The sequence below is a fragment of the Chelonia mydas genome, chromosome 3 (genome assembly GCF_015237465.2).
Source record: "Chelonia mydas isolate rCheMyd1 chromosome 3, rCheMyd1.pri.v2, whole genome shotgun sequence".
NCBI lineage: Eukaryota > Metazoa > Chordata > Testudines > Cheloniidae > Chelonia > Chelonia mydas.
Window position 1 is genome coordinate 124,856,362 of NC_057851.1, and position 27,740 is coordinate 124,884,101.

The window sequence follows — 27,740 nt, forward strand, 5'->3', positions numbered from 1 at the left end:
TTTTATATTATATTATAAACATATATAACTAAACTCTAATTGACAGTCAAAACCAAATGATTTTGATAGTATTGAAACAAAATGTAGATAATTGAAATGACATTTTGTTTTGAGATTTATTTGAAACCAAATTAGGGGATTTCATTCTGCAGGAAGTTTCAAAATGTCTTTTTTTTTTCTGTTCAGATTCTTAATATATATAGAGAGAAAAACATTTTGGAATTCCTCACACCACGGGAATTTCAGTTTCCAAACAGGTTTACCTGACAGAGATTTGTGAATGCTACTGTCAGACTAATAAGAGGTTAATAAAACAGCAGGCAACCATCAGTTTCTCTTTCACAAAGTTCTCCAGTACACAACCTATATGATCTCCACTGATCCTGTGACCAACAGTCCTGGCATTACTCCCTAATTCAGATATCTAGTATCCTGTCATGATTTTGTTCTTACCAAGCAACTAAGGTGCTCTGCCAAATTTCCTGAATTCTTTTGTTTAATATTTAGGATATTTTCTATGTAGACATATATAACGTTCATTTACAAATAATTCTTAAGTATTAATATAGCTGCATACACTTTAGTGAACCACAGTAAATGCAAGACCAATTAAGGAGTTCAGAAAGTTGTCATATTTGCATCGTGTCATCCAATAAAATAGGGGCGAGAACTATACCCTGTGAGAAAAATATTTTCATGCTGAGCGCACCAAACTGGGTTTAAAATGGAATTTAAAATAAAGAATACAATTTCACCACTTGACAGTGCTAAACCAAAATAACACAGTAAGCTTTTTTTTTTAATTATTGCATTTTGCAATAATTGAGAGGAACAATGTAAAATCTCTATATAAAAAGAATATATGGAAACACTATGCATATTCATATAACACCTTAATTTTACCCACCTATAATGTGAACCCAGCAAAGATAATTTAACCGAAGATATCTTTGGACATAATCAGGGTATGAGAAGAGGAGAACTGACATGAATAAGGAAAATGCCACCCTAACAAAGCCAGAACAAACCTAGAAAGTCCACATTTGTGTTAAGGAAATTTTATAAAATGAAATCCACTACTCAAACACACAAGGCAAGGGACCAGCCTGATCTGTTGCAATTTCAGCCACTACTCTTATGGAAAGAGCTATAATTGAACTATGAGACAATCCCGAAGAGTGAGAAATGTGCTTAGGAAAAATATAAAAACTTGTTTTTGACAAAGACTAACAATGTTTTGATGTCAAAATAAACAAACACCTGGATCAACATTTTTTAAAATTTTTATTCCAAATAAAAATCAATAGACGTTTTAGGCACTGCTTATGAAATAAGGGCTCAAGAGTTGAAGTGAGGACATGGAAAAGCACAAGACTAAAGTTTGTTATGCAAATTGTCACCACAGATGTACAATTTCTCTTTTTTAAAAAAAATCAAACCCTGTCTTAAGTATTAGAGCAGGAAAATATAATTTTATTTGTGGTTTTTGAATCTTCGGTCATGTCCTAGCTAAAAAATATGCTTTTATTGCTCAGTCCTTAGCATGTGTGGACTTCTACCTTAACAAATTATTTTAAATTAGCAGCTATGTTATTCAGTTATGAAAAGTGAACACTGTACATATGGGACTTGATTCTGATCTCATACCAGTTTCACACTGGTGAAACTCCATTACTTCAGTGGACAGACTCTTGATTTACAAAGATTTTGAGAGGAGAATTAGGCCCTCAATCTTTATAACAAGTTTTTTAATACCGTGATGTTCTACATGATAGATTACCTTAATCAGCAATTTTCATATTACAGAGGGGTTACAGTGTTAGTTTATTACAGAGTTTATTACAGAGTTACAGAGTTACAGATTTACAGAGTTTATTACAGAGTTAGACATTTTACATGTTCAAAACAATATACATGCCCAGAACAATGTCACCTTAATATCCATCAATAAAAGACAAGGCAGGGGTCTCCCAGGCCTGGTCTACAAACAGTCTTTGTAGCAGCCTAGCTATTTCATTAAGAGTGTAATTTTTTTTTTAACCTGAAACAGTTACAATTCGGTACAACCCGTCTAATTGACACAGTTATAACAGTATAAAGGTGTCTTATATTGCTTTATTACCCTTCCCACATAGGAATATGTGATACCAGTACATATGCTTTTACATGGCTATAACTGTGACCTTGTCTACACTTGTGGCGGTGTGTGTATATGCCACAGTGAAATGCAGGCTGCACCCTCACTCACTGTAGTGTGTAGCTATCTGTGGCAGTGAAAGGCTCCAACAGGGGGGAGGCAATAAGGAAAGGCTCCGGCAGCAAGGAGGTGCCAGAGCCTTTCCCCACCACCATGAAAGACTCTAGCAGTGGGAAAAGGCTCCAGCGTGGGAAAGGCACATAATAGTACAGTGCTAGACCTGCGAGGCACTGCTTGGACATGTAGAGAGTCATGTAGAGTACATACCCTTGGGTTCAGATGTGTAGGGCACTCTACTCACCTAAGCCATGCCTCAACATCTACACTGCTGTTGATACCTGTTCTAACTGGTCATGCAGTGTCTGTATTCTGCATGTGCTGCAAGTGTAGACCTACTCACTGCGTCCACACTAGGGAAGTTATACCATTTCAACTATACCAGTATACTGGAAAGCAATATAACAACTAAACAAACCTCCACTGTGCAATATTAGCTCTTATAGGGAAATCTAGTAGAGCGCCCTATATTTAGATTGCATAACATTATGTTAAAAAAAAAATCTTGAGGGTATTTTTTTTTGTTTTTTAAGCTGTAATACCTCCATTGTTCACAACGGATCTTTTTTCAGAGTAACAGCCGTGTTAGTCTGTATTCGTAAAAAGAAAAGGAGTACTTGTGGCACCTTAGAGACTAACCAGTTTATTTGAGCATGAGCTTTCGTGAGCTACAGCTCACTTCATCGGATGCATAGCATATCGTGGAAACTGCAGTTTCCACGATATGCTATGCATCCGATGAAGTGAGCTGTAGCTCACGAAAGCTCATGCTCAAATAAATGGATCTTTGAAGTTTGGCAGGGGCAAAGCCCTGTGAATAGAGATATGCTTTTCCCATGACATTTTTAAATCAGCAGGACTGAACAACTTGCACCCAAGAATATTAAAAGAATTAGCCAAAAGAGCTCTCTGAATCATTAATGTCAATTTTCACATATCACTGGACACTGGATAAGTTCTGGAATACTGGAAAAAAGCTAATGTTATAGTAATATTTAAAATGGGATGACCCAGGGAATCATAAGTAAATTAGTCTGACATCAATCCAAGGCGAAATGGAAAGTCCACTATGGGACACTAAGAGTTGAATTAAAGGATGGTAGCATAATTAATGCCAATCAGCATGGTTTTATGGAAAATAGGACTTTCACGCCTGATATAGTTTTTGGATACTATCACAAGTTTGGTTGATAAAGCTTACAATGTTGTTTAATATATTTAGACTTCTATAGGTATATGACTTCTTTTATTAAAAAAACCTCAAGATTTGTTAGAACTTAATACCCTCAGGGCAAGTCTACACGACAAAATTAAGTCAACCTAAATTACGTCAACGTACAGCCACAGCAGTAATTAAATCACTTTCAATCAATTTCAGTGGGATGTCAGTGGAAAAGTTCTTTAAAAAAAGAAAGGTAATGAATAAAAAGCTACACTTACAACATTAAGGATATGACTGTAACTGACAGAACAAATTAAGTTAGGCTGCCTCTTCATTTTTAATTTGACATTTCCTACATACTGCTGCATAGGTGAAACATAAGATTACAACAGATCTGACCCCTGAACATTTTTGGCATAAACAAGGAGAACCTGAGTAGCAAGCTTGACTATTACTTATTGTCTTGCTTTTTCCAGTTTGCCTCAGGCCCTTTAAGTGTGGTTGAACTCTAAATACTGTGTCCAGCAGGCACCCTCTTACTCCACAGATGTGCTCCCTGTCTATATTCAGAGTCTTTGCTTCTAACTTTAGAGATAAAATTTAGCAAACGCTTATTTTCACTGCTGGTAACCTGGCAGAGCAAATAAAACTATCAGAGAGGCAGCTGGATTCTATTCCTTTTTGTACATCAACAAAATAGTTTATAGAGTCCAACTGCAAGGCCAATGAGTTACACCCTTACAACCCCACTGAAAGCACAGAGATTACACAAGTGTTGCCATGGGCACAATTTGGCCTGGAGAACTTTTCTCACTGTAAGCAATGCATGAGAAGGAAAGAACCAAGCATGACTTTTAGATTCCAAGATGAGTTTGCAGTGCTGGTAGTTGTAAAAAGTTTGTTTCTTTTTAATCTGCAAACAGAGTACTGTTGATTTGGAAACAGAGAGATAATAAACATGGAATCTCACAATACCTCTTAAAAAAAAAGAATTACTTTTCAGAGTAGAAGCTAATTTTTTATTTTGTAAATTATTTTGTATATGCCACTTAAGTAAGAATAAATTACTAGGGCTTGCATCTCACTGAATGAATGAACTAATGTTACTATTGTATCACGAAATTAGAATAGCCTGCAGTGAAAGTAATTTGAAAGCCAAAATCAAATTGCTAGGCATGGTTTTCAGTCGTATAGTCAATGATAATTTATTGCACTTACAAGTTTTCTTCTTTGCCTAAACTTAATGATTGGTCACAGTGTTCAATTCTGAGGACTGGCAATGTTGTTTCCACTGTTTCTTCTGGTCTCATGTCATTGGTGCTGTACAGCTTAGAAAACTTCTGTATTTGATCTAAAGAAGATAGACATTGACTATTATCAGACTAGTGAAATGGATCAAAAGTGACTGAAATGGAATAAAGAAATAAAAGGGTAACTCAGTGGTAGCGCAATGTACTAGCATGAAGAGGGATCACATTTAGAGGCCTTTGCTTCAGCAGATGGATTACCAGAGCCAGCACACTAGAAACACCTCATCCCTCTCTGAAACAATGCCACTCTATTTTGCTATTTTAGGGTGACTGGTCTCAGAAACCTAGTCCTGTCATTATCAGATGGAAACAGTCACTATGACGCAGAGACACTGATGTGGGAGGAAAAGTAAATAGCAAAAATAAAGATTCTTAGAACTTTTAGAGGAATTAACAAATGTTTATTCCAGTTATACAAGTGGTGAATAACTCAACAGGACCCAATTCTGCTCTCCTTTGAAGCCTCTGGCAAACCTCTCACTGACTTCAATGAGAACAGTATCTAATCCACAAAATACAGCGTTTGATATACACATAAAAAGGGCAAGCTTTGTTCTCCTAGATACACGTGCTTAACTCCTATTGAATTCAGTGAGAGTTGTACATGAAAATCTGAAGGCAGAATTCAACTAATGGTGGTTATGAAGAGAATACATTCAGTAGCATACAATATGAATTAAAGCATAACATAGAAAAGTGTTCTAGAAACATCACAATACCTAATTGTTGTCTAGATTTTCCAGTTTTGCTGTAGAATTTATCTCGCTCTTTCTTTAAGTTTATATGTACCACACAACGGTACTGGTGTCCACTGAGCAAACTGAAGATCCAAAGCTGAAGGAGGACGACAGAATCAGTCACAGTTTCAGGTTTTTGACACTGACGATAACACTCATGCACAGTGTGGAGTATTTGGTCTCAAGTTTATCAGCCTAATTAACATAAATACCATTTAACTCTCTCACTGGAGCATCCCATTGCTTAAACAGCACATTTTAGGAAATTTTAATTTCACAAGTGCAGAATTTATAACACAAAGAGTCAATCACATGTATTCATGTTTTAACAAGGAAGATTTTCAAAGTTCAGGAGGCAGTTAGAAGCCTAATCGCCATTGACTTTCAATGGGAGTTAGGTATCTAACTCCTGTTTGTACCTTTGAAAATCTCCCCCATCATCTTTTTGAAATGATTATAAAATGTTACAGAAACCTTTGGAAACTTTGCATGTGATATCTCATTGGCTCATATATGTCCTTTATTGCTTACATTTTCTAGACACTACAAAAGTTTAGCCTTTCGTTTTCTCCACACTCCTCTGACCTGCAGTGGGTGAATAAAGCGTTTTATGGCTTCAGCAAGATTTTTAAAAAAAAAAATCTTAAAGATTGACTAAACTACAGATTACCACAGATCTCAATTTGCAAGGATTCCCAGCAAGACTCGCCCATATACTTCTAGCTTAGACTGAAAGTCATACTGATTGGCCAATAAATAAAAAAATTAATTGATTTTCACACCTCATTTTAAAACAAACTTGCAACTTCTCAATCTGCATACACAGTGTATTCTTTTACCGATATGTGATTTTAGACAGCTTTACCAATGTATTTAGAAAAGTTTTTCCATTTAGTTTTAAAGCTCAGTTCTATGCCATAAGTAATCAAAACAATTAAGGTTCAGAGCAGTGAATTATGCTAATTAAAGTTGTCTTTGTAACAATTCCAAATACAGAGATTGAGACACTTCCTGATACACAGGATGTTCCTAAATGTTTTGATATTTTGACAAAAATTAATATTTACAGCATTTGCTTGATTCTCACCTGCCCATCAGCACATCCTGTAATAATCTGTTTATTTTCTTCATCAATGAACAGACTTAGCAAAGGAAATGCTGTAAAAAAAAATATATATATATATATATATATGCAGTTATTTTTATAGTACACATAAATCAGGTTTTATATTTTAAAATACGCTCCCAATTCAGTCAATGGGAAATAAGTACATGCTAATGTGCCTTCTCAAATTGTGGTAAAAGAAAACAAAACAGCTCTTTTCGTCATGTGTATCCTAATTAGAATAAAAATGAGCATAAATAACATGGAAATGCCATGTATTGTGATTGTCCTAAAAAAATATTAACATAGCCTTTATGTAAAAGCTGTTACAGTATGCACACAAAATGGGAAGGTTCCCTTGTGCCAAACATAACATCTGATGAATGACAAGAACAAGGTGCTCAGATATAATGGGGATTAGTATAACATAAAATACCTATATGTACTAAATGAGACGACACTAATTCAAGCATGTCATTAATACCAACACAGATAAAATGTGCATATGCAATACCTTTAGCTAGGCAAGTTATATTTTATGCAAGTAGGCCAAAAATTTCTAACTTGGCACTAAATCCATATTTTCAGAGATGCTGCAGTTCCCACTGACTTCAAGTTTGCAAATGATGGCCCTAGTATTTACTGGCTAACTGTGCTATTTTGAGTATGTCAACCCACAAAGGTGGACACTTATTTTTTCTTAATGTGCAAGATGCTTTCCTTTCAAAGACAGGCGATACAAAGAAAGAAAACCATACCTGTTAACACTGCTGATTGGTATATTAGCAATCCAGTACAATAGTCCCAAACCTTTGGAAAAAAACATACATTAAAGTGTAAATATTTATTTAGATAATTATGAAAAATAAAAGAAGAAAAAATTATATCTGAAGTAAAAAGTACAACATTGCAAACTGACAAACTACAAATCTACATCAAGGGATAAATCTAGAGAAACACAGACATTAAAAAAGGCAATGACTAGGCAGGATTCTGTTCAACACGCTCCTTATGAGATGTATTTGTTCACTACACAGTTTAAGCCTTGTCTACACACACGTTTTACCAATTTAACTAAATCATTTTAGAAACTGATTAATTAAATTAGTGCTATCCTCTTGTGTGGATATATTTAAATGGGTTTAAGAATGCTTTATACATTTAACTTATGTCAGATCCTCATCAACTTAAGCTAAATCAACATAAACACATTCAAACTGATTTCAGAGTGACCACATAAGGAACTTGCACCAGTTTAACCAGTTTCTAAAACAATTTAGTTAAAATTAGTACAACTTTTGGGTACTGACAAAGCCTAAGCTAGCCATGCACAAATGCAAGTCACAAGCTTCCTTAAGAAATGACATAGCACATTATGGTTAAAATTTTACTGCAAAATGCAATTTTCAAAGTTTCCTAACTCAGCTAAATCAAAAAACAATTTTCTCTAGTACACTCAGGGCATGTCTACACTGCAAAATTAAGTCAACTTAGCTAAGTCAAGTCAACATACAGCCACCACAGTAATGAAGTTGATTGTGCATGTCCATGCTATGGTCCTTGTGTCAGTTGAGCTCGTCATCACTACCAGTGCTTTTACTGATGCAGAGAGCTACCTTGGGTAGCTATCCCACTGTTCAACTCACCACCTGGTGTTTTGGAAAGAGTCTGCAAGCCTCATGGGAGAAAAACATTCCCACAGGGGTGACTGGGAACATGGCGTGAACGTCCCATGATGCAGTTTTCTCCCTCCCCTAATTTCTTCTACATCCCATATTTCGTGCCTGTTTTCAAAAGCCTATCAAACCTGCGCATTCACCATCTCTACAGAAGCATGAATCCCGCACAGGTCTTCGCTATTACAAACACCAAGCGCCTGATTCTGCAGTATTTCCAGAGCCGCCAGAGTCACAATGCAGAATACGATAATTCTTTTCAAATAGCCCTGCTGGAAACCATGGAAAGAAACAATTCCTGGTTGCTGCTGGCAGTCACGGAGCAGCTGAACACAGTGAAGCACCAGTTCTTGTCCCAAGAAACAAGCACTGACTGGTGGGGTCGCATCGTTATGGCAAACACTGGCTCCAAAACTTTGGGATGCGCAAGGCCACTTTCCTGGAAGCATGCAAGGAGCTCGCCCCAGCCCTCTGGTGCAGTGACACTAAAATGAGAGCTCTACTGACAGTGGAGAAGCGAGTGGTGACCGCTCTGTGGAAGCTTGTAATGCCAGACTGCTACCGATCAGGTATGGGGTCTGTGACACTGTTCACTAATTAAAATTCTTATTTAACTAAGATTACATCATGGAAAAACCTTGTGTGTCCCATCCAAGACCTCTTGGTCGTGTTCAATCTGGTAACGATGTGTTCAGTCACTTGGGAGTCATCCACACAATAGGTCATCTTAAAGACAATGTCTACAATGAATCCACCAATGTACCTCCTCTGGTAGTTTATCACCCAAATGGGGAAAATTCCACCGATGGCCTGTTGTTCTGAAAAGGGGTATCCATACATTGACAGATACAATATGTTTGAGATGAACACACTGCTGTGTGGCCAGAAGGAAGGTACCAGCAGCACCTGTCGTTATCGTCACTGGTAGCCTACCAGGCTAACCAAGTAAGAGGCTCTTATCAGAAGGATGACATATAGTGAATAATACTTAATAGTGAAAATTCCAGTATTGTAATAACCAATTATCAAAAATATATTATTTTGGTCAAATGAAGTGCAGGGTCACAGGGTCAAAATTTTGTTACATGACAAAGGCACATATACTAATTGGGCAGGTGGCAATTCTCCTCTACCTGTGTCTAGTATGTTATGTAAAAAGCCAGGCTTTACACAAAGGGGTAGACCCTAAATTTATGTGATAGGTTCATTAACAATGACCCTATCAAAGGGAGGACTGTAGCATACAGGGCTAGCTTGCCTTTATTATATTCAGAAATGATGCAAGGAACCAACATGCCTGTATCCTGAAAGACATTAGCTTCCTCAGTTAGCATAAGGCTTGAGGCCTGTGACCTTTGAACAGACAAATGGCCTAACGGAAAGTCCAAGTATTGGGGAGCTGAAATTGGAGTTTTAAGTGAATTTCTGACCACAGGAACATGAGTCCAACCACAAGAGTGTCATGGCAACGAATTGATGTTCATAACAGGTACATAAGTTACGTCCACGGATAACCAACCACAGGAGGACCATGGCAATGAATTGACATATATGATAATATGTTGAGATTACTGATATACTACCCTATAGGAGGACACTCCAACAGTGGTAAGGTGAGGAAATACAATTAAAGAAGAAGGGGAAAACCCATACTGAATATGCATCAAATATAGTGGTGTCAACATAACATATTATAAAAGTTGCATCCCAGCCCAGGAGCAGTAGGAGAAAGATGTAGCCCTTGGGGAGGTGCCAGAATGATGGCCACTGGTGATGAGGGGGAAAGATGATGGTGATGAAGATGATGATGGCTAGCATTTCAGATTGTTCTGCAAGGGATGGTGAGAGTATATGGATGTGCAGATGTACATTCTGTAGTATCTCTATCTACCTTACTGAGTTGGGGTGTTTGTTACTGTGCTAAATGCATTAATAAATAATTTGTAAATATAGAAGAGTTCCTATAGTGTGAGTGTTGCAGCTGTACACATCAGGGTTCCCAACTATAAAATAATATAAACAATATTGGGCCTGATCTTGGGACAAGAACCTGTCATCCCTAAAGTGATAACTGGGAATTCTTAAGTAATCACTATAATCAATCCATAATTAAGGCTACAATTTAGTTATGGGTATTTTTAGTAAAAGTCATGGACAGGTCACGGGCTATAAACAAAAATTCACGGCCCATAATCTGTCCATGACTTGTACTATAAATACCCCTGACTAAATCTTAGCTGGGAAGGTCTGGGGGGGGCCAGCTGCTAGGGGGGGCACCAGCTGACAGGGGCCACTGAGAAGCAGCTCCTCCAGCTGCCCCCGGGACCTGGCTGCAGAGGCTGGCTGCAGAGCCGCTCCAGCGATGGCCGGTGTGGCTGTCCCCAGGGACGTCTGAGGACCTGTCCCCAGGGCCAGCTGCTTGGGCAGCCCTGGGGTCAGCCACACTGGCCACTGCAGAAGTCATGGCGGTCACGGAAAGTCACAGAATCCGTGACTTCCACGACCTCCGTGACAGACACGAAGCCCTATACATAATCTATAGATCAGCCTACAGCAGCACCACACCAGAGTGACTGCTTGCCTCCGTTGCCTTTTGGTACACCTGCCACACCTCCTTGGCTTTCACGCGACACTGCTGCAGGTCCCTCTTGTAGCCCTTCTCCCCCATGATCTGAGCGATCTGCTTGTAGATGTTCACATTTCTATGGCTGGATCAGAACTGTGCCTGTACAGCCTCTTCTCCCCATGGACCCAGGAGATCCACCACTTCCTGTGCAGTCCAGGCAGGAGCATGTAGCTGGCATGCTCAGCTGGGCAGTTGCTAGGTAGCAACACTGGGTCTACACTGCCACTGCGTCAACCTAACTTAAGCACTCACCTCTCACAGAAGAGGAGTTATTAAATCGATGTAGCAGGCAAGTGATGTCAGCAAGAGGAACATTGTAGCGTACTGACATTACTAGGTCGACATAAGGTGCCTTACATCAATCTAACTCTGTAGTGTGGAGCATGCCTCAGTGACAGAATTTAAATTAGACAAATTTAAAAAAACTGTCTCCAGCCATTTCAGAACTATTCAAAAAGTTACAAGAATGTTTTAATAATGGAACAAAGTGTGTTTTCCTCTGTTCTCATGCTTTGAAATGGACAAAGTTTTACAGGCTTTCAAAAAAATATTCTTTTCAAGTACAGAATTAGCCTGGGAAATTTCAATCCAAAACCTAAAAGCGAAAGGAAGTTATGACTAATTCTAAACAATAGGAGGGAGAAATTATATTTAAAAAATTCATAAACTTGTATTGAAGCCTTCTTGAGTAATTGCTCCATTTCAGACCTAAGTTTGTAGCATAGACATGGCCTAAATCGACTGAAATCCCATTGACGATCATAAACCACTGTAATTACATTGATTCTCTATGTTCACATAACGCTCCTTGCGTCAGCGGAGCGCGTCTACAGGTGGTGCTCTAGTACACCTGTGGGTATCTATCCCACTGTGCAAATCGCCACCTTCTCCTCTAAGAGCATAGGTGCTGACTCCATGGATGCTCCAGGGCTGGAGCAACCAAAGGAAAAAAAAATGGCGTGTGCTTAGCACCCACTGGCAGCCCCCCATCAGAACCTCCCCTTCCACCTCCTTGCCCACCAGCGGGCCCCACCAATCAGCATCTCCCCCTCCCTCCCAGCGCCTGGAGGCGGGCTCACCATCCCATGATAAGAGCTTTTTTTCATTCCATCATTCCATGGGCTTCTGACTACGTTTCACACTGTTTTTCAATCGGCCCTTGTAAACTGTGCACCCGCCATCTCTGAAAGCACGGATACTGCACTACACTCCAGTCTTGTGATGTGTACTATGAATACAATGTGGCTGAACCTGCAGTATTTCATGAGCTGCAAATCTGAAAAAGAATCTGTGGCACCTGCCCTGCTGTGTGCCACGGAAAGAAACAATTCAAGACTGATGTTGTCATTCACTAAGCAGCTTCATAGGGTGGACCATTACTACTGGGCTCGGGAAACAGGCACTGAGTGGTGGGATTGGATTGTGATGCAGATATGGGATGACGAGCAGTGGCCGCGGAACTTTCAGAGGGGCAAAGCCACCTTCCTGGAACTATGTGCAGGGCTCACCCCTGCACTGCAGTGCGAGGACACCAAAATGAGAGCTAAGTAACAACTACGGGCAATTTTTTCCGCAGATGTATTTTCTTGACAATATACTCCTTTCCACAAGATCTGGACTATCCCCACACATACACTTATTTTTTTCACAAAGATAAATTAAAGGACTAGATCTGAATGAAAAGCCGATTTCCATCCTGCAGGAAATTCCAATATTTTAACATTTGTTTTTGTCCAAATTTGGCATAAGAAGTCAAAACAATAATTTTCACTGAACAAAAAGTCACAAAAGAATTTTATTCAGAAATGTCAAAATGAAATGAAACATTTTGACATTCCTACATTGAAACATTTTATTTCAGTGTGTTTGACTTAGAACAGGATGTTTTGAGTTAGTTTGACATTAAACTGCATCTTCCTCAGGTACCACAGTACCTCATGGGACTTGTCTCAGGCTCCAATTTTTCCCTTTGGGTTGGGCGCCACAGCCAGTCTACATTTCCCCATCACGTAACTTGAGCAAAGGGTAGACCACAGTGCATCATGGAAGAGGTAGTCTGGTCAAGGAACCTGCCCATAGGAGAGAATGGGGGTATGAAGCATCCAAACTAAAACTCCTAAACTAAAACTCCCATGAGGCACTGCAGCAGCATAGGAAGATGCAGTTTCATTTCACAGTAGTCAACATCAAACTTTTCTGTTCAGTTAAACAAACTGAAATATTTCAATTAGGGTCAAACAGACCTGAAGCAAAATATTTCATTTAGATTTTGCTGAGGGAAAATTTTGATTTTGTGGAACCTGAATTTTTTCCTTCAAAAAATCATTTTGAGGGAAATTCCCCAATCAGTTCAACTAAGGAACAGGGAATCAATGAGTATTTGTTTTATACCATCTTGATTAAATATCAATGTTGATGAAAGTAATGCACATCAGAAAACACAATTCCAACTACACATACAGAATGATGGGTCTAAATTAGCTGTTTCCATTCAAGAAGGAGATCTTGGAGTGCCTGTGGATAGTTCTCTGAAAACCTCTGTTCAATTTGCCGTGACAGTCAAAAAGCTAACAGAATGTTAGAAACCACTGGAGAATCAAACAGAAAATATAATGCCACACCATCAATACTTTGAGCATTTCAGGTTGCCCCATAACAAAAAAGTACAGAGAAGGGCAACAAAGTTCTGGATGATAAGTCCATCCATGGAAATTAGCCAAGATGGTCAGGTACACAGTCCCATGCTCTGGGCATCCCTAGACCTCTGACTACCAGAAGCTGGGACTAGACGACAGGGGAGGGATCACTAAATATATTGCCATGTTCTATTCATTCCTTCTTAAGCATCTGGCATCAGCTACTGTTGGAAGATCGTATACTGGGCTACATGGACCACTGAGCTAACCCAGTATGGCCATTCTTATGTTAAGTATTTAAAGGGAAAAATGCCCATTTTACTCCAAAGAGACTACATTTGTTAAAAGTAGAGTATGCTTTCCTTACCTTAAAGCTTCTGTCTTCAGAGACTGATATAAGCATATTTCTCTCCCAGGTGCAAAACTCAGCTGCAGTCACTGGAGCCAGATGGCCTTCCAACTCAGTTAATATAGCCTCATGCTGTGATTAGTTGAACAAGAAAGAAAAGTAGATCAAACTTCAAAATAAAAAAGTTTCATTTGTTCTGACTTAAGTAATTAAAAAATACCACTACAAAAAGAATGTCAAACTGGGGCACATTATACTATTTCACGTACACCTGTTTTCTTACTCCCGAATGTATTGTATCACTGGCAAAAATCACTATGTCTATTGTATTCCCTTCTCCAAACATAACAACGTATAAAAATGCTTTCAGGTTCATCTATAAATTTCTATGTTATTATCCTCAATGGACTTACACACCTAAACACCTTATTATTTGTGCTAATGTTTTCCCCAGTAATGAGAATAAATCAACATGCCTGTATTTTTTTTTTAATTTTTCCTTCCTCCCATTCCCCCTCCCAACTTCTTAAAGGCTGATACCATGCTATATTTTTCTTGGCACCAATTCTTCTCTCAAAATCATGTAATAATTGTTTACAATTTATTTCCAGCGTGAGTCTAGGTCACAACACAAAGTTATAGAGGCACTGCAACTCCATTACGTTTTACTGAGTTCTATTTTACACTTAAATTGGGGATTCAACCTCTGTTTCGTATGAAAAATTCAGTGTATCCTCTCCAAATTTACCACACTTACTCTGAATACAAAATTTTTTTTTCTGAGAATTTACAAATAAATCTATTAGTTGGAATTAAAACTATTTAAAAATGGGTCCTTTAAGAAATGTAGCATCTGAGTCAATCTTTTCTTTATCAAAAAATATCTTAACAATGAAATAAAACACACAAACTTTCCAAATAGTTAAAATTAATTGAAATCCTGTGCATATTTGAAGTTAGGTTGTAATTAAACAAAATTATTAATGATCGTTGTACCTAATTGCTGTGATTAAATAAGCTACACAGACTCAGGTCAATAGCTCAAGTAACTCTTAAAAGAGGCCACTGTGACATAAAAAGTACCTCGACCAATCACCACCTCCTGTACACCTAATTTGCATGTAACAATTATATTAGTTGTAGTATGAGGAAGACTGGACATGCGTCAACAGTTCTTACTGCTAGGTAACATGGAATCTTTAAAGAGCAGTAATAGTTGGGCAGCATGCTAGCTTGGTCATAAGCATTTGAAAGGTTCCAATGGCACCATTGCCTCAACTCCACTGTACATTAAGGCAACACATCTGAGAGAACTGCAACAAGGCACCAGTCTCACTAACACAGCAAGCCATTAAGTCAACTGCAAATTAAGGGATAGATTTACTAGTATGCTTTGGCTGCTTTGTGCTTCTCTGGTGACTAGCTGGTCCACTCTAGTTACTTTGGGGTAATGGTGTATCTGCCCTTAAAAATTCAAATTAAAAACATTATTTAAGACCGATACTATATATCCTCAGATCCTTAGAGATACTGCATGAGAGCATTCATCTTTCGGTTTTTTGTTTAGTGTTTGTGTATGAATCTTTTAGTAATTAAAAAAATAAGGAAATTCGCACATAAAAAGCTGCATATTAAAAAGAAGTTATGGTTGAGAATAAATATCCATAACTGTGGAGTAAAAAACATTATAGGAATGTTGTAATTATCTCAGAACCAAGTATTACAAGCCAAGTTAACCTGTGCTCAACTGTCAGAACTGACTGGACTATAGTGAAGGAACCGTGGGCAAATATGTACGTTAATTTCCATTACAGTGATGGCACCTCCAACTTAGCAGGACACAGCTACTGACTTTTCATTAATTTACTCATACTAGAAGAGGTAGTGGTACAACAAAGAGATAGAATTGTTATCTGCTTTTATTCCCCTGTAGAATCAGGCTGGGAGAGGAAGGGGACATGTAGAGCAGGTTGTTGATGTACACAGCAATGTCCCTTGCATCCTCCTGAGAGAGCCTGATGAAACTTTCATAGAAGTACCCTACAATCCTCTCCTGAAGGCTTCTAGGGATGGCAGCCTTATTTCTTCTTCCGCAGTATGAAACTTTCTCATGCCAGCCTGTGATTACTGCAGTGGTGCCTGCCTAAGTTAACAGACTAGCGGCAAACAGGCCAGGTGCCTTTAGCACTGGCAAAGTGGAAATTTCTGTAATAATTTTATGAACCCTATATGCACGCCTCAGTTTCCCATATGTGCTTAATTGTTACTCGGGGTGGAAAAGGACTGTTTGCTCTCAGGGCAGGCTAAGACACAATGGTATGATTGTTGCCTTGCTGTCTGAGGCTAAATGAGTCATTGGGGGAAAAAGAAAAAAAAAGACTGGCTGAGGCCAATCCCCTACCAATGGAGAATTCAAGAAGACAATGGACATCTAGCAACCCAAAAGGAGATGGATTTCCGCATCTCTCAGCAGCGAAATTGAGCAACAGCCCCCAGCTTGAAAACAAATGACTGGGGAGGTGGGAGGATAAGGGTTGGCTGCTGGAAGGAGGGGGCTCTCACCTGGGATCTGACCAAAGAGGTCGGACTGAGAAACAGACAGAGTTTGAACAACTGGGTTCACTATAGCATGGTTGGTCTCAGGGGTAACCAGAATGGACTTGGGCTATGCTTTAACCTTCAGTTCTCTATGCTAACCTGGAGGACTTCCTATGCTGTGTTCCAGTTAACTAATAAACCCTACTGTTTTGGTAACACTGTTTGAGTGTCACTACAAATGCTTCAGGGGGTGCATTAATCCCTGAAGAGTGTGCAAGTCTCCAACAGGAGCCTATCACATCTGGATTTGCTAAACAGAGCTCATGGTGTGAAGCAGGAGTGCTGGAGTCCTAAAGGTGAGGCTGTGTGGTCTACCCTGGAGGAAGAATGAGACCCCTTGGGGGTCTGGCACACAGAAAGAGTTCCTCCTAGAGACTGTTTCAAAGCTGGGGAGGTAGCACCAATCCTGCGGATCCATGATAGGGACACCAGCAGCAGCTGTCCTCTTTGTCCCCTTGTTATTCTCAGAAGTGAGATATTGACTAAAATCACCACCACATGTGGAAAACGGTGCCAGTATTCAGTGTCATTGCCCTACGCAAATAGTTTCAGATAACTAAGCAAACCCCTACTCATTTCCCCTTGCCCTATACTAACCATGGCTGGTACTGTGAGTGGTGTCATGCACAAACACTCTGAAGCACAAGTGTCAATAAACATGTCTTCTTTAAAACTTTAGGGGGGCAAGGGAAGGGTATTCTGAATCTTAATATTCGCTTTCTTTGTGACTATACTGACAAAGATACTTCAGCAGTTGTCATTGCACCCTTGAGGGCATCCCTTTCTGCACCTGCAGCATGTCTTAGCCAGATAAGGAGGAGAAAGAAGAGGACTCAGGATGACATGTTCAGATAGATCCTGCAAGCCACCGCTGCACCAGACCACGAATAGAAGGCCTGCAGGTTGAATATTGCAGACTGTATGGAGAAGGAAATAAACAAGAGAAAGGCCTAGAAGTCCCTGCAGGAAAAAGGAGGAGACGCACCAGGACATAATGGGGCTTCGCCGGCAGCAAACACTTGTGGACCTACAGGTTCAACAACCACAGGCTTGCATATTTTTGCAGTCCATGCAGAACTCCATTACAGCACCCTCAAGATTCCACATGGCATTTGGGGCCACATCCCTACCCCTACCACTCCACACTGGGGGACAGTAAGGACAACCACAGTTTCGCATACACTGACCTGTGCGAGCCACAATTGCTGTATGTGTAGCCAAAATGGACATGAATGTTATTTCCCCTTAATAAATTAATGGGCCAGAACTTAAGTTTTTAAATGTATTTGCTTTAAAATTGCACAGATTTTTTTTTTTTGGCAGTTGTTTTGTTACTCAATTAAATTCTGTTTGGAAAATAATTTATCTTCATTAGATCACAACATATGCTGCAAAGTGCCAAGAGGTACTGAAAGCACCCACTTAGTTGTTATTGTACAACGTGACAATTCACAGGAACAGGGACAAACACTGTAATAATCAAATCATAAATGTACAGCAAGCACCACAAAATCAATAGGTGCATTGACAGTGTTATAGTCATAGATGTGTACCAAGCACCACACAATTCCTAACAGACTCCAAAACTGCAGGGCCAGGTAGAACACAGTGCACCACAACATACTACTGTGGCTCTCTGTTAAAGTGCTCTTTAAAGGACTCTGAATTGTATGGCTCCGTGTTGAGCTTTTCTAATAGCCCTTGTGTCTGGTTGTTCAAGCTGCTCCACCTTCGCACACTTACTGAAGCTCCTTCCTCTGCATTCACCCCAGTGGCAATTTTTTCCCCTTTGCCACACAGATATTATGTAGGACACAACAGGCAGCTATAACCACTGGGATTATTTTTCTCACTGACATCCAGCCTTGTGCGGAAACAATGTCATTGTCTTTTCAATCTACCAAAAGCACATTCAATTATCACTCTACACCTGCTGGGCTGGTAGTTGAATCTTTCCTTGGTGCTATTGAGGTGGCCAGTGTACAGATTCATGAGCCACAGGAACAAGGGTTAGGCTGGGCCCCCAGGATCACTATTGGCATTTCAACATCACCAATGTTAATCCACCAGTCGGGGAAGAAAGTCCCTGCTTGTAACTTTAACAGTCCTGTGTTCTTAAAAAGACAAGCATCATATACCTTCCCTGACCAGCCAATGTTGATGTTGGTGAAGCATCCTCAGTGATCCACCAACACTTGCATAACCATAGAAAAGTAGCTCTTTCTGTTGATGCACTCTGGGGCAAGGTGGCCTGGTGCTAAAATAGGTATGTGTGTGCCATCTATCACTCCGTCACAGTTCAGGGACTCCACTGCTGAAAATCCATCCATTACATCCTGCAAATTGCCAAGAGCAGGAGGGGATTAATGGCCCCGCATACTTGCATGTCAACCATAGGTGCCGACCCCCCACCCCTGGCCCTGCCCCTACACCACCCTCGCCCCACCCCAATTCCACCCCCTTCCCCCAAGTCACCGCCCCTGCCCTACCTCTTTACTGCTTCCTTCCCTGAGCGCGCCGCAACCCCACTCCTCCCCCTCCCTTCCGGAAAGTCCTAAGCGCCACCAAGCGGCTGTTAGGCGGCGGGCAGGAAGTGCTGGGAGGGGGAGGAGCAGGGACGCAGTGAGCTCAGGGGGAGGGGAGGGGGGAGCTTGGCTGCCGGTGGGTGCAGAGCACCCGCTAATTTTTCCACAGAGTTGGCGCCTATGGTGTCAACGGCCCGCACAATGGATTTTCCAACTCCAAAATGATTTCCCACTGACTGGTAGCAATCAAGCATCGCAAGTTTCCACAGTAAGGTTGCCACTCATATCTTCACTGTCAGTGCTGCTCTTATTCTGATGTCCATGCACTGGAGAGCTGGAGTGAGTGCAACACGGATCCAGGAATGTGGCCTTGCTCATCCAAAAAGTTCTGCAGTCACTACTCATCATCCCAAGCCTGCATTACAATGTGATCCAACCCATCAGTGCTCGTTTCTCGGGCCGAGAAGCAGCACTTCACTGTCTGCAGCTGCTCCATGAATGAATACCACCCAACAACCTTGAATTTTCACCATGTCCCACAGCAGTGTGTCCTCCATGAAATTGTCCTGTCCCCCTGATTTGGTTCTTCTTGCAGCTCTGCAAATACCGGAGGATTCTGTCCTGTGCTTGTTATGCTCATGACAGTAGTAAAGAGCTGTGCACATTCCATTTTTCTGTGAGAGATGGACGACAGCAAGAGAGCCATGCAGGTTTATGGGATTTTTTAATAAGGCACAAAAATTATGTGATATGGATGACATTATGGGATGGAGAAAGTTGCATGCTGGAAAGCTGACCCTTTGCTCCCAGTCACCCATACACGACTTGTTTCTGCTTCGCCACGCATTGCCAAAACTTCCCCAAAGACATTGCACTGGATAGTGACGAGTTGCACACTGGGATACCTACCCACGGTGCACAACACTGTGCATTGACAAAAACACTCCTGGTGAGCACATGCAGCATTGACGCAAGGAGCCTAATATGCAGGCACACAAGTAATGTACTAACTGTGATGGCTTTATGATGATTTCTTTTAAAAGTAACCTTAATTCTGAATTTCCTCAGTTTATAATGCTTAATTTGGGAATAGTTACAACATCCCTGTAATGTTTTCTACCCTTAAGTTACTGATACATACTCTGAACCGTAACTTCATCTTAATATTGTCTGGAATATATACTAATATCACGCATTAGACCATGCCAATTTTCATCTACAAGCAGATGAACATTTTTGCTCAATAAGTATTAGGTTTTCTGAAAAACATGTTGCTTTTAATTAGTATGGTTTAATTTGAAAGTGAACATGTTTCTAGAATCTTTAACATCTATTTTCAAGAGAAAAGACAACTCACCTTTGCATTTAACATATATATCCGATTTCCAGCACATACTGCCACAGCCTGGTCATCTGGACTAAATCGTACATAAAGCACCATTCCCAAAAGAGTTCCTATAACAATTCCTCGAGGCATTAACCCTATAAAAATTTTTAAAAGATTAGTATTGTGTCATAAAAACAAAAATTCAAATACTTCAATGTAGTATTAAATTTAAAGCATAACTATAAATTTAGTAACTGAATGGCTACTACAGGTCAATAGCCACTCAAAAGTTAAGGATGTGTTGAGCTTTTCATTTAAAACAGGACTTTATTCCCTTTATTTCACTCTTTAATTACTACCTTTCACCTCCAAATTTATAATTAACATTCAGGCGACAACTTCTAGGGAACCATCTGAATGAACTGTTTGCTCAATTTTATACTAAAAACATTTAAATCATCCAGTTTTCAAATGTAGCCCAAAATAGCTTGCCGTTTTTTGTCTTTTTATAACAGAATATTGGGGGGGCCGGGGGAGAAGATACCTTACAAGTTAACTTGTGTATCTATAGCAGGAAGGTCTCATGACCAGCTTGCCTAGTGGTCTGGTCATTGCTTTACAGTTTCTGCTGCTCTAGTTGTCCGAGAGGACACCAGCTGTGGCCTCAATCACCCCCTTGTGCTGCGATTGCTCCCCCAGAGCTTGGTTACTACAAGGGAGCCAGGGGAAAGTGGGGCCCAAGGTAGGGGGATCCAGGCCCACCCACTCCACGAGATCCGAGGGCCCTAGCATATACCAAAGTGCCCAGCTCCAGTTACTGAGCTACCCCAAAATATGTTTCCACTTGGGTCACTTCATACCAGTCTGAATCTCCTCAGCTTGGGGCGTGATTACTGGTTTAGCAGACTCTCCTCAGTCTATCTGTGTTCGGTCAATTTTGCTTAAGGCTTTCAAATCCCCAAGGAGAGGAGGGGGCACCAAAGTCCCTCCTGTTAGCACAGCCTTCATAAAGCTGTTGCCACTCCCCACACAGCTCTCAGCATCAGCCACGCTTCCTGATTCCATATGCAGCTCACTCCCCACTTTTTCCTGTGCTACCAGTGCTCTTTTAAACTCTTCCTCCACTGGGAATATGCCTTGCACCTGTTGAAGGGCAAAGCCTCCCTTGTCCAATATTGGTCTACTCCCCACCCTGCTTCACTGTGAAGCTTGTAGACTGCATCACACACCCTTCCCCATAATTTTTCAGTCACCGGGCTTGCTTGTATTGACAGTTCCCTCAGTCTCAGGAAAAGAAGGCTGCATTTTTATGACCTTTACTGGGTCAATGCAGTACTTCAAAGCGGTATGGTTGGCAGGACAAATACCACTACATGACTCAGTGATTGTGATCCTTTATAGAATGTAGCCATCGTAGGGGTGAGTGATCTGTCACTAGCTGGAATGGTTGGCCCCACAGGAAGCAAAGCCAGGCCTCAACAGCCAACTTTACCATTACAGCACCTTCTCTATCACTGAATAGGGGACTTCTCAAGGAAACAGCTTCCTGCTATGATATACGATAGGATGCAAGAAGTAGGAGAAGAGGGGCAACAGTCCATCTCCAAGATCAACATCCAGTGCGTCTGTTTGTAAAATAAAAGGTTTTAAAAAGTCAAGGTGTAATAAAACAGGTTCCTGTTTTATAAAAGGTGTAATAAAACAGACTTTTTTTAGTGCCTGGAAGGCCTTGTCACAGGCCACAGTCTACTGGATCTTTCTGGGTGTGGCATCTTTTACTAGCCTGTTAGGGGTGCAGCTATTGTGGCAAAGTTGAGTAGGAACAACCTACAGCAGCATTTCTCAAACTGGGGTCCGCAGACCCCTGGGGTTCCGCAAGCGTACCCCAGGAGGTCCAAGGGCCCCGCTGATAACTCCTTCCCCTCCCTCCCAGGGAACAGCTGTTCAGCAGCGTGCAAGAGGCACTGGTAGAGTTGCCTGCCCAGGGCTAAGGCAGGCTCCCTACCTGCCTTGGTTCCGTGTGGCTCCCGGAAGCGGACGCCAGGTCCCTGTGGCTGCCCATGGAGGCTCCGCAAGCTGCCCCACCCCAAGTGCCAGCTCAGGAACTACGACCAATGGGAGCTGCGGTGGGAGCGCCTGCTGGCGTGTGGGCAGCGGACAGAGCCTCACGGGCCGCCCATGCACCTAGGGGCCACAGGGACCTGGTGGTCACTTCCTGGGAGTCGCAGTAAGCACTGCCAGGACCCCGCACCCTGAACACCTTCTACACCCCAACCCCTTGCCCCAGTACGGAGTCCCCTCCCCCACCCAAACTCCCTCCCAGAGCCCACATCCCCACACACACCCCAACCCTCTGCCCCACCCTTGAGCCCGCTGCTGCATCCCAAACCCCTCATCCCCTGCCACACCCGAGAGCCCTCACCCCCACACTCCAACCTCCTGCCCCAGCCTTGAGCCCCCTCCTACACCCCAAACCCCTCATCCTCAGCCCCAACCCAGAGCCCTCATCCCCCTCCAGCACCCCAATCTCATGCCCCTGCCTAGTGAGAGCGAGTGACAGTGGGAGGGGGGATGGAATGAGCAGGGGCGGGGCCTCAGAGAAGGGGCAGGGCAGGGGGGCCCTGAAAATTTTTAAATCAAAATGGGGGTCCTTGGGTTGCTAAGGTTTGTGAACCACTGCATACCGTATCCCACTAGCCCCAGGAAGCTGTGTACTTGTCTCTTCATAGAGGGGATCTGGCCTTGTGACAAGGCCTTTACCTTCCTTACTAATGGGCATAGCTGTCCCCCGCCCACAGCGTACCCCAGATAGTTCCCGGTTGGCTAATCAACCTTTAGCCAGGTTAGCTGTCAGTCTGGCCTCTTGGACTGTCTGTGGGACCACTGGGAGGTGATGTATGTGGTTGTCCCAGGTTCTGCTCTAGATGACAATATTGTTGATATAAGCAGCCATATATTGACTATGGGGGCACAATACCTTATCCATTAACCTCTGGAACACAACCATTGCCCCATGCAGATCTAAGAGCATAGTTCTAAACTGGAATAAGTCCAGGAGCATTAAAAAAAGACCGTTTTTTCACTGGAATCACGGATATGGGCATCTGCCAGTATCCTTTAGATAGGTTAAGGGTGAATATATACCTGCAGCCCCTCCAGCAATTCGTCGACAAGCAGTATGGGACAGACATCAAATTTGGATCTTGCATTCGCTTTTGAAAATCTATGCAGAATCATGTTGAGCTGTCCTGTCTGGGTACAAGCATTATTGGACTTCACCACTCACTGTGAGACTCCTGGATGACCCTCATGGCCAACATTTTCTGTAGCTCTTGTCTCACAATCGCCCACATTTTTTCTGGGTAATGGTTGCATGCTTTCTGGCCAGGTTCAGTCTCTATATAATGGAGCACCAGATGCATCTGGCCTGGTGGTGCCAAAAACTCAGAGGAGAATGTGCTGATGAGTGTGTATCTGCTGTTCCTGTGGGGTCATAAGCCTTCCCCGGTTGATACAGTCCCCAACTGGAGAACCACTGTGGCACAGTTCAGGTTCAGTGGGGAATGGAGTGATGAAGAGTCGCTCCTGTTCTTTCCATACTTTTGGTAAATTGATGTGATTTATTTGTGAGGCTTACCTCTTCCCAGGCTGGTGAACTTCATAATCTACAGCTCCAAACCTTCTTATTATTTGAAAGAGACCCTGACACCAAGCCAACAGTTTAGACTCAGAGTTAAGTAACAGAAGCAGCACCTGGGCGCGTTTGGAATTCTCGGATATGGGCACCTTTGTTATAGTTCTTCTCTTGGTCATGTTGAGTCTTCAACAAGTTCTCCTTTGCAAACTCACACAGGAATTTTAACTTCTCTCTTAATCACAGTATATACTGTCCTGAGTTGGTGGACTGATTCATGTCCCTTCCATGTTTCATTAATCAGATTTAACATTCCCCAGGGCTGTCTCCCATAATGCAACTCAAATGGAGAAAATCCCATAGAAGTTTAGGGAACTTCCCACATGGAGAACGGAAGGGAGGGTAGGAGCTGATTCCACTAATGAGGATCGGAGGCCACAAACTTCTTAAGTATCTCTTTCGTGGTTTTATTGAAACACTCCACCAGTTTGTCAGTGATAAACAAATGTTCTTAGGGCTTTCACCTTCAGCAAGTTACATAGGTCTTCCATTACCTGTGACACAAAAATGGTTCCCTGGCCAGCAATTATTTCTTTAGGAATCCCTACCTAGGCAAAACATTTATCAGCTTGGTGATGATGACTGCCGCCTTTGTGGAGCAGAGGGGCATCGCCTCAGGGTAGCATGAAGCTTAGTCCACGATCACTAAGATGTATTGGTGACTTGCACGCTTTTTCCAGTGACCCTATTAAACCCATCCCTACTCTTTTGAATAGGGTCCCTACAATGTGTGTGTGGGGGGGCACATGCTAGAGTGGCCTTAGGGACCTTCCTGGGATTCACCCACTGACATTTGGGGCATGAAGCACAATACTCCCACACTTCCTGGTGGACTTGAGGCCAACAAAAGCTCAGGGTCACCATTTCCAGTGTTTTTTCCTACCCAAGATGTCCTTTGCAGTATATCATGAGGGCCAGATTTAACACTGCCTGTTGAAACTTTTTGGGAACAAGGAGTTACAGCTAGTCTTCTCTGGTCTGTGGGTCTTTTGCCAACCAGTATTTTTTTCCCCTTTGTAATTCAAACTGTGGCTATTGTTTTCATAATTGTGGCTCGTGTACTTTATTGTTGACATGGACAATCTGTTTGTAGGTCTAGACAAATGTTAAATGATTCTGCTGCTTGACAATGAAGTCAACTCAGCTCAAAAGCAGCTCTACATCAGGGGATGGAGTGTGCTAGTCCTTAGCTTGAGCTACTGCAGGGCATGGGCCATGAGTAGGATCATTGACTGGGGACATGGAAGGCCCTTCCCTATGGTCATTGTTTTGGGGGTTGGGATCATTACCTAAGGGCATTGATGTTCCTTCCCCTGAGCTGTCATCTCCACCTAATCCAACCAACCCCTGGAGGTCTCCTCTCATTGCATCTTCTGTCTCTCCCACTGTCCCCTCCAGGGACCACCCCCCCTTCCTAATTCCATCAGTACCTTGTATCATCCTGTATCACCCAATTATATTAGGGTAGGCTAAGTTCAGGGCCACCCCTACATGAGTGATGTCTGTGCAGTTCTGTGTTGTTAGCTGGACTTGCCTCATGGCATACAGACATACACCTCATGGATGCACTGAAAGAATATGGTGCCTGAAGTTTCTCCCTCATGTCTATTACGCTGTGGGCCCAGACTCCATTAAATTGTACTGACACCACCAGTTTCTCTATCTTGCAAGCTCTAAAGTCAGCTAGAAGTGGCCCAGTTAACTGCACATGAAGTAGTCACCTGACTGGGGAGGTGCTTTGACTGTCTGGGCTCCCACACTTCATGGGGATCCTGTGGTGGGCCTTGAGTTGTGCCAGAATGACCTTTTTGTCCGATCTCTCTGTAGGGATAAACCACCACAGTTGATCTACTCGGGTGGTCCCATCCCCACTGGGGTGGACAGCCAAGTTCCTCTCATGCTTTCCCTGCTCATCTGAGTTGGCCAGTGCTGAGTTATGATTGGGGTAGTTTGGAGAAAAAATATTTTTCCAATGTTTATAAGATTAAGTTATTTATTCTGATTTATTTCTTCTATACCAAGCAATTTCCCCCCACTCAGTCCACTCTTGCTGTTAGGAGCTAAGAAATGATGGGGAAGAAAAGGGGGTGGGGTGGGGAGGTTGCAAACAAAGTAAAGTACTAATAAGTAGAGGTCCATTACTGAGACAGTTTTTGTATGATGAACTTGCCATGGTTAATCGGGGGGAAAAGATTTGTCAGACTAAGAATCCCATCGTCTACCCTTATGCAGATGGTGGGTATCTGGTAAGAGAAAACAAGCAAGAACTAAAGTGCAGGGGACAATTCGGGAGGAGACAGAAATAACAGGATCTGCTGAGGGGCAAAGGGGGAGACCAGGAGGTGTAGAGGAAGTAGGAAATCTGGGCAATAAGGAACCCTGCTCCCAAGCCCTTTATAAATCCAGGCTCCCTGGCTCCACACACTGCTACACACCAGTTTCCCAGTACCACAGCCTTTTCCATATGTCCCACAACTCAATGTCCCTCCTTCATGTCAATGCTCCAAGTCTCTGCTGCCCCTCTCCTGTTCCTTAGTGAGCTTGATCACAAAGCAAATGATTATGAAAATATTTTACATTTATAAAGTCTTCACAAATGTCTACAAATTCAACAGGGAGTAGAGACCAAGAGAGACTTTAACAAGCAAAGTAGGAGTTTTTGAAAGGATATATATATATATATATTTTCTCATGCTTCAGGACATAAGTCAACCCTTAACTACTAGAGGATTAAGAGGAAACTTCCTCTAGTGGCTTTGTGATGTGGCAGTCTGTCTCTTAAAGGCAGGAACATAGGGTGGACTGCCTACCCCCAAAGTGACCTTTTAAGAGTTTGAAATGTCTAATATAAGGTCCTAAAGGGAATGTGGGTAGAGAGGAAGTGGTGTAGGGAATAAGTGATGCTTGGGAGAAAATCCCATCACTATATCTTTAAGGGTTTGGGGCCAGGAGCCCTGTAGAGAGGGAGGGGTAAGGCTCCTCTCTCATCTGATCAATCAGGAATGAGCTGGGCAATGGGGATTAGCCTGTATGCTGTTTATTCCCATCTAACTGAGCAGGCACCAGCAGGGGAAGAGTGTGAAATCCTCTGGACTAAGCAGGGTCATCTGAGGAAGAAGCTGGGTATGGCTTTACAGCATACTAAAAGGACACCCTGCTCCAGGAGGAGGGTGAGAGACTCCTGTCTTAAGGAAGGAGGTAATAACAGCCTGTATTACCCAGCTCCAGGAAGAGGGCTGGATTTCTTGATTTAAGAGACATGGACTAGTGAAAAGGATACACAATTCCAGGAGGAGAGCTGGGGCCATCCAGCTCAAGGAGAGAGGCAATAACTGCCTGGGTTGGCTAGGCTCCAGGGAAGAAGTCCATAAGAGGAACAGCAAATTATAGGTTGAACCAGGAAGGGTGAAAGACTTTTTGTTTGTAGTAATGTGGGACTATCGTTGAAGGGATTGTTTATTTTGGGACTTTGAGTACCCCAGAAGGGCAATGAACCTTTCAAAAAGACGAAATGCCAAAATATTTGAAAAAATCTCCAATGGCATGAAGGACAGAGGCTATAACAGCGACCCACAGCACTGCCGCATGAAAATTAAGGAGCTCAGGCAAGCCTACCAAAAAAACCAGAGAGGCAAACAGCCGCTCTGGTTCAGAGCCCCAGACATGCTGCTTCTATGATGAGCTGCATGCCATTCTAGGGGGTGCAGCCACCACTACCCCAACCCTGTGCTTTGACTCTGT

General features: G+C 42.1%; 1 protein-coding gene across 3 annotated transcripts in view; it reads right to left on the reverse strand.

The window, feature by feature from the left end:
- Positions 1–27,740, reverse strand: part of WDR27 (WD repeat domain 27) — a 193,691-nt gene that overhangs the window by 154,868 nt on the left and 11,083 nt on the right. For all 3 annotated transcript variants that reach the window (XM_043543238.1, XM_043543237.1, XM_043543239.1), the window contains exons 4-9: positions 20,336–20,460; positions 13,874–13,987; positions 7,327–7,378; positions 6,551–6,621; positions 5,446–5,560; positions 4,635–4,767 (exon numbers count right to left, since the gene is read on the reverse strand). In XM_043543238.1, the coding sequence (XP_043399173.1) occupies positions 4,635–4,767; positions 5,446–5,560; positions 6,551–6,621; positions 7,327–7,378; positions 13,874–13,987; positions 20,336–20,460 (610 nt within the window). The remainder of the gene's footprint in view (positions 1–4,634; positions 4,768–5,445; positions 5,561–6,550; positions 6,622–7,326; positions 7,379–13,873; positions 13,988–20,335; positions 20,461–27,740) is intronic.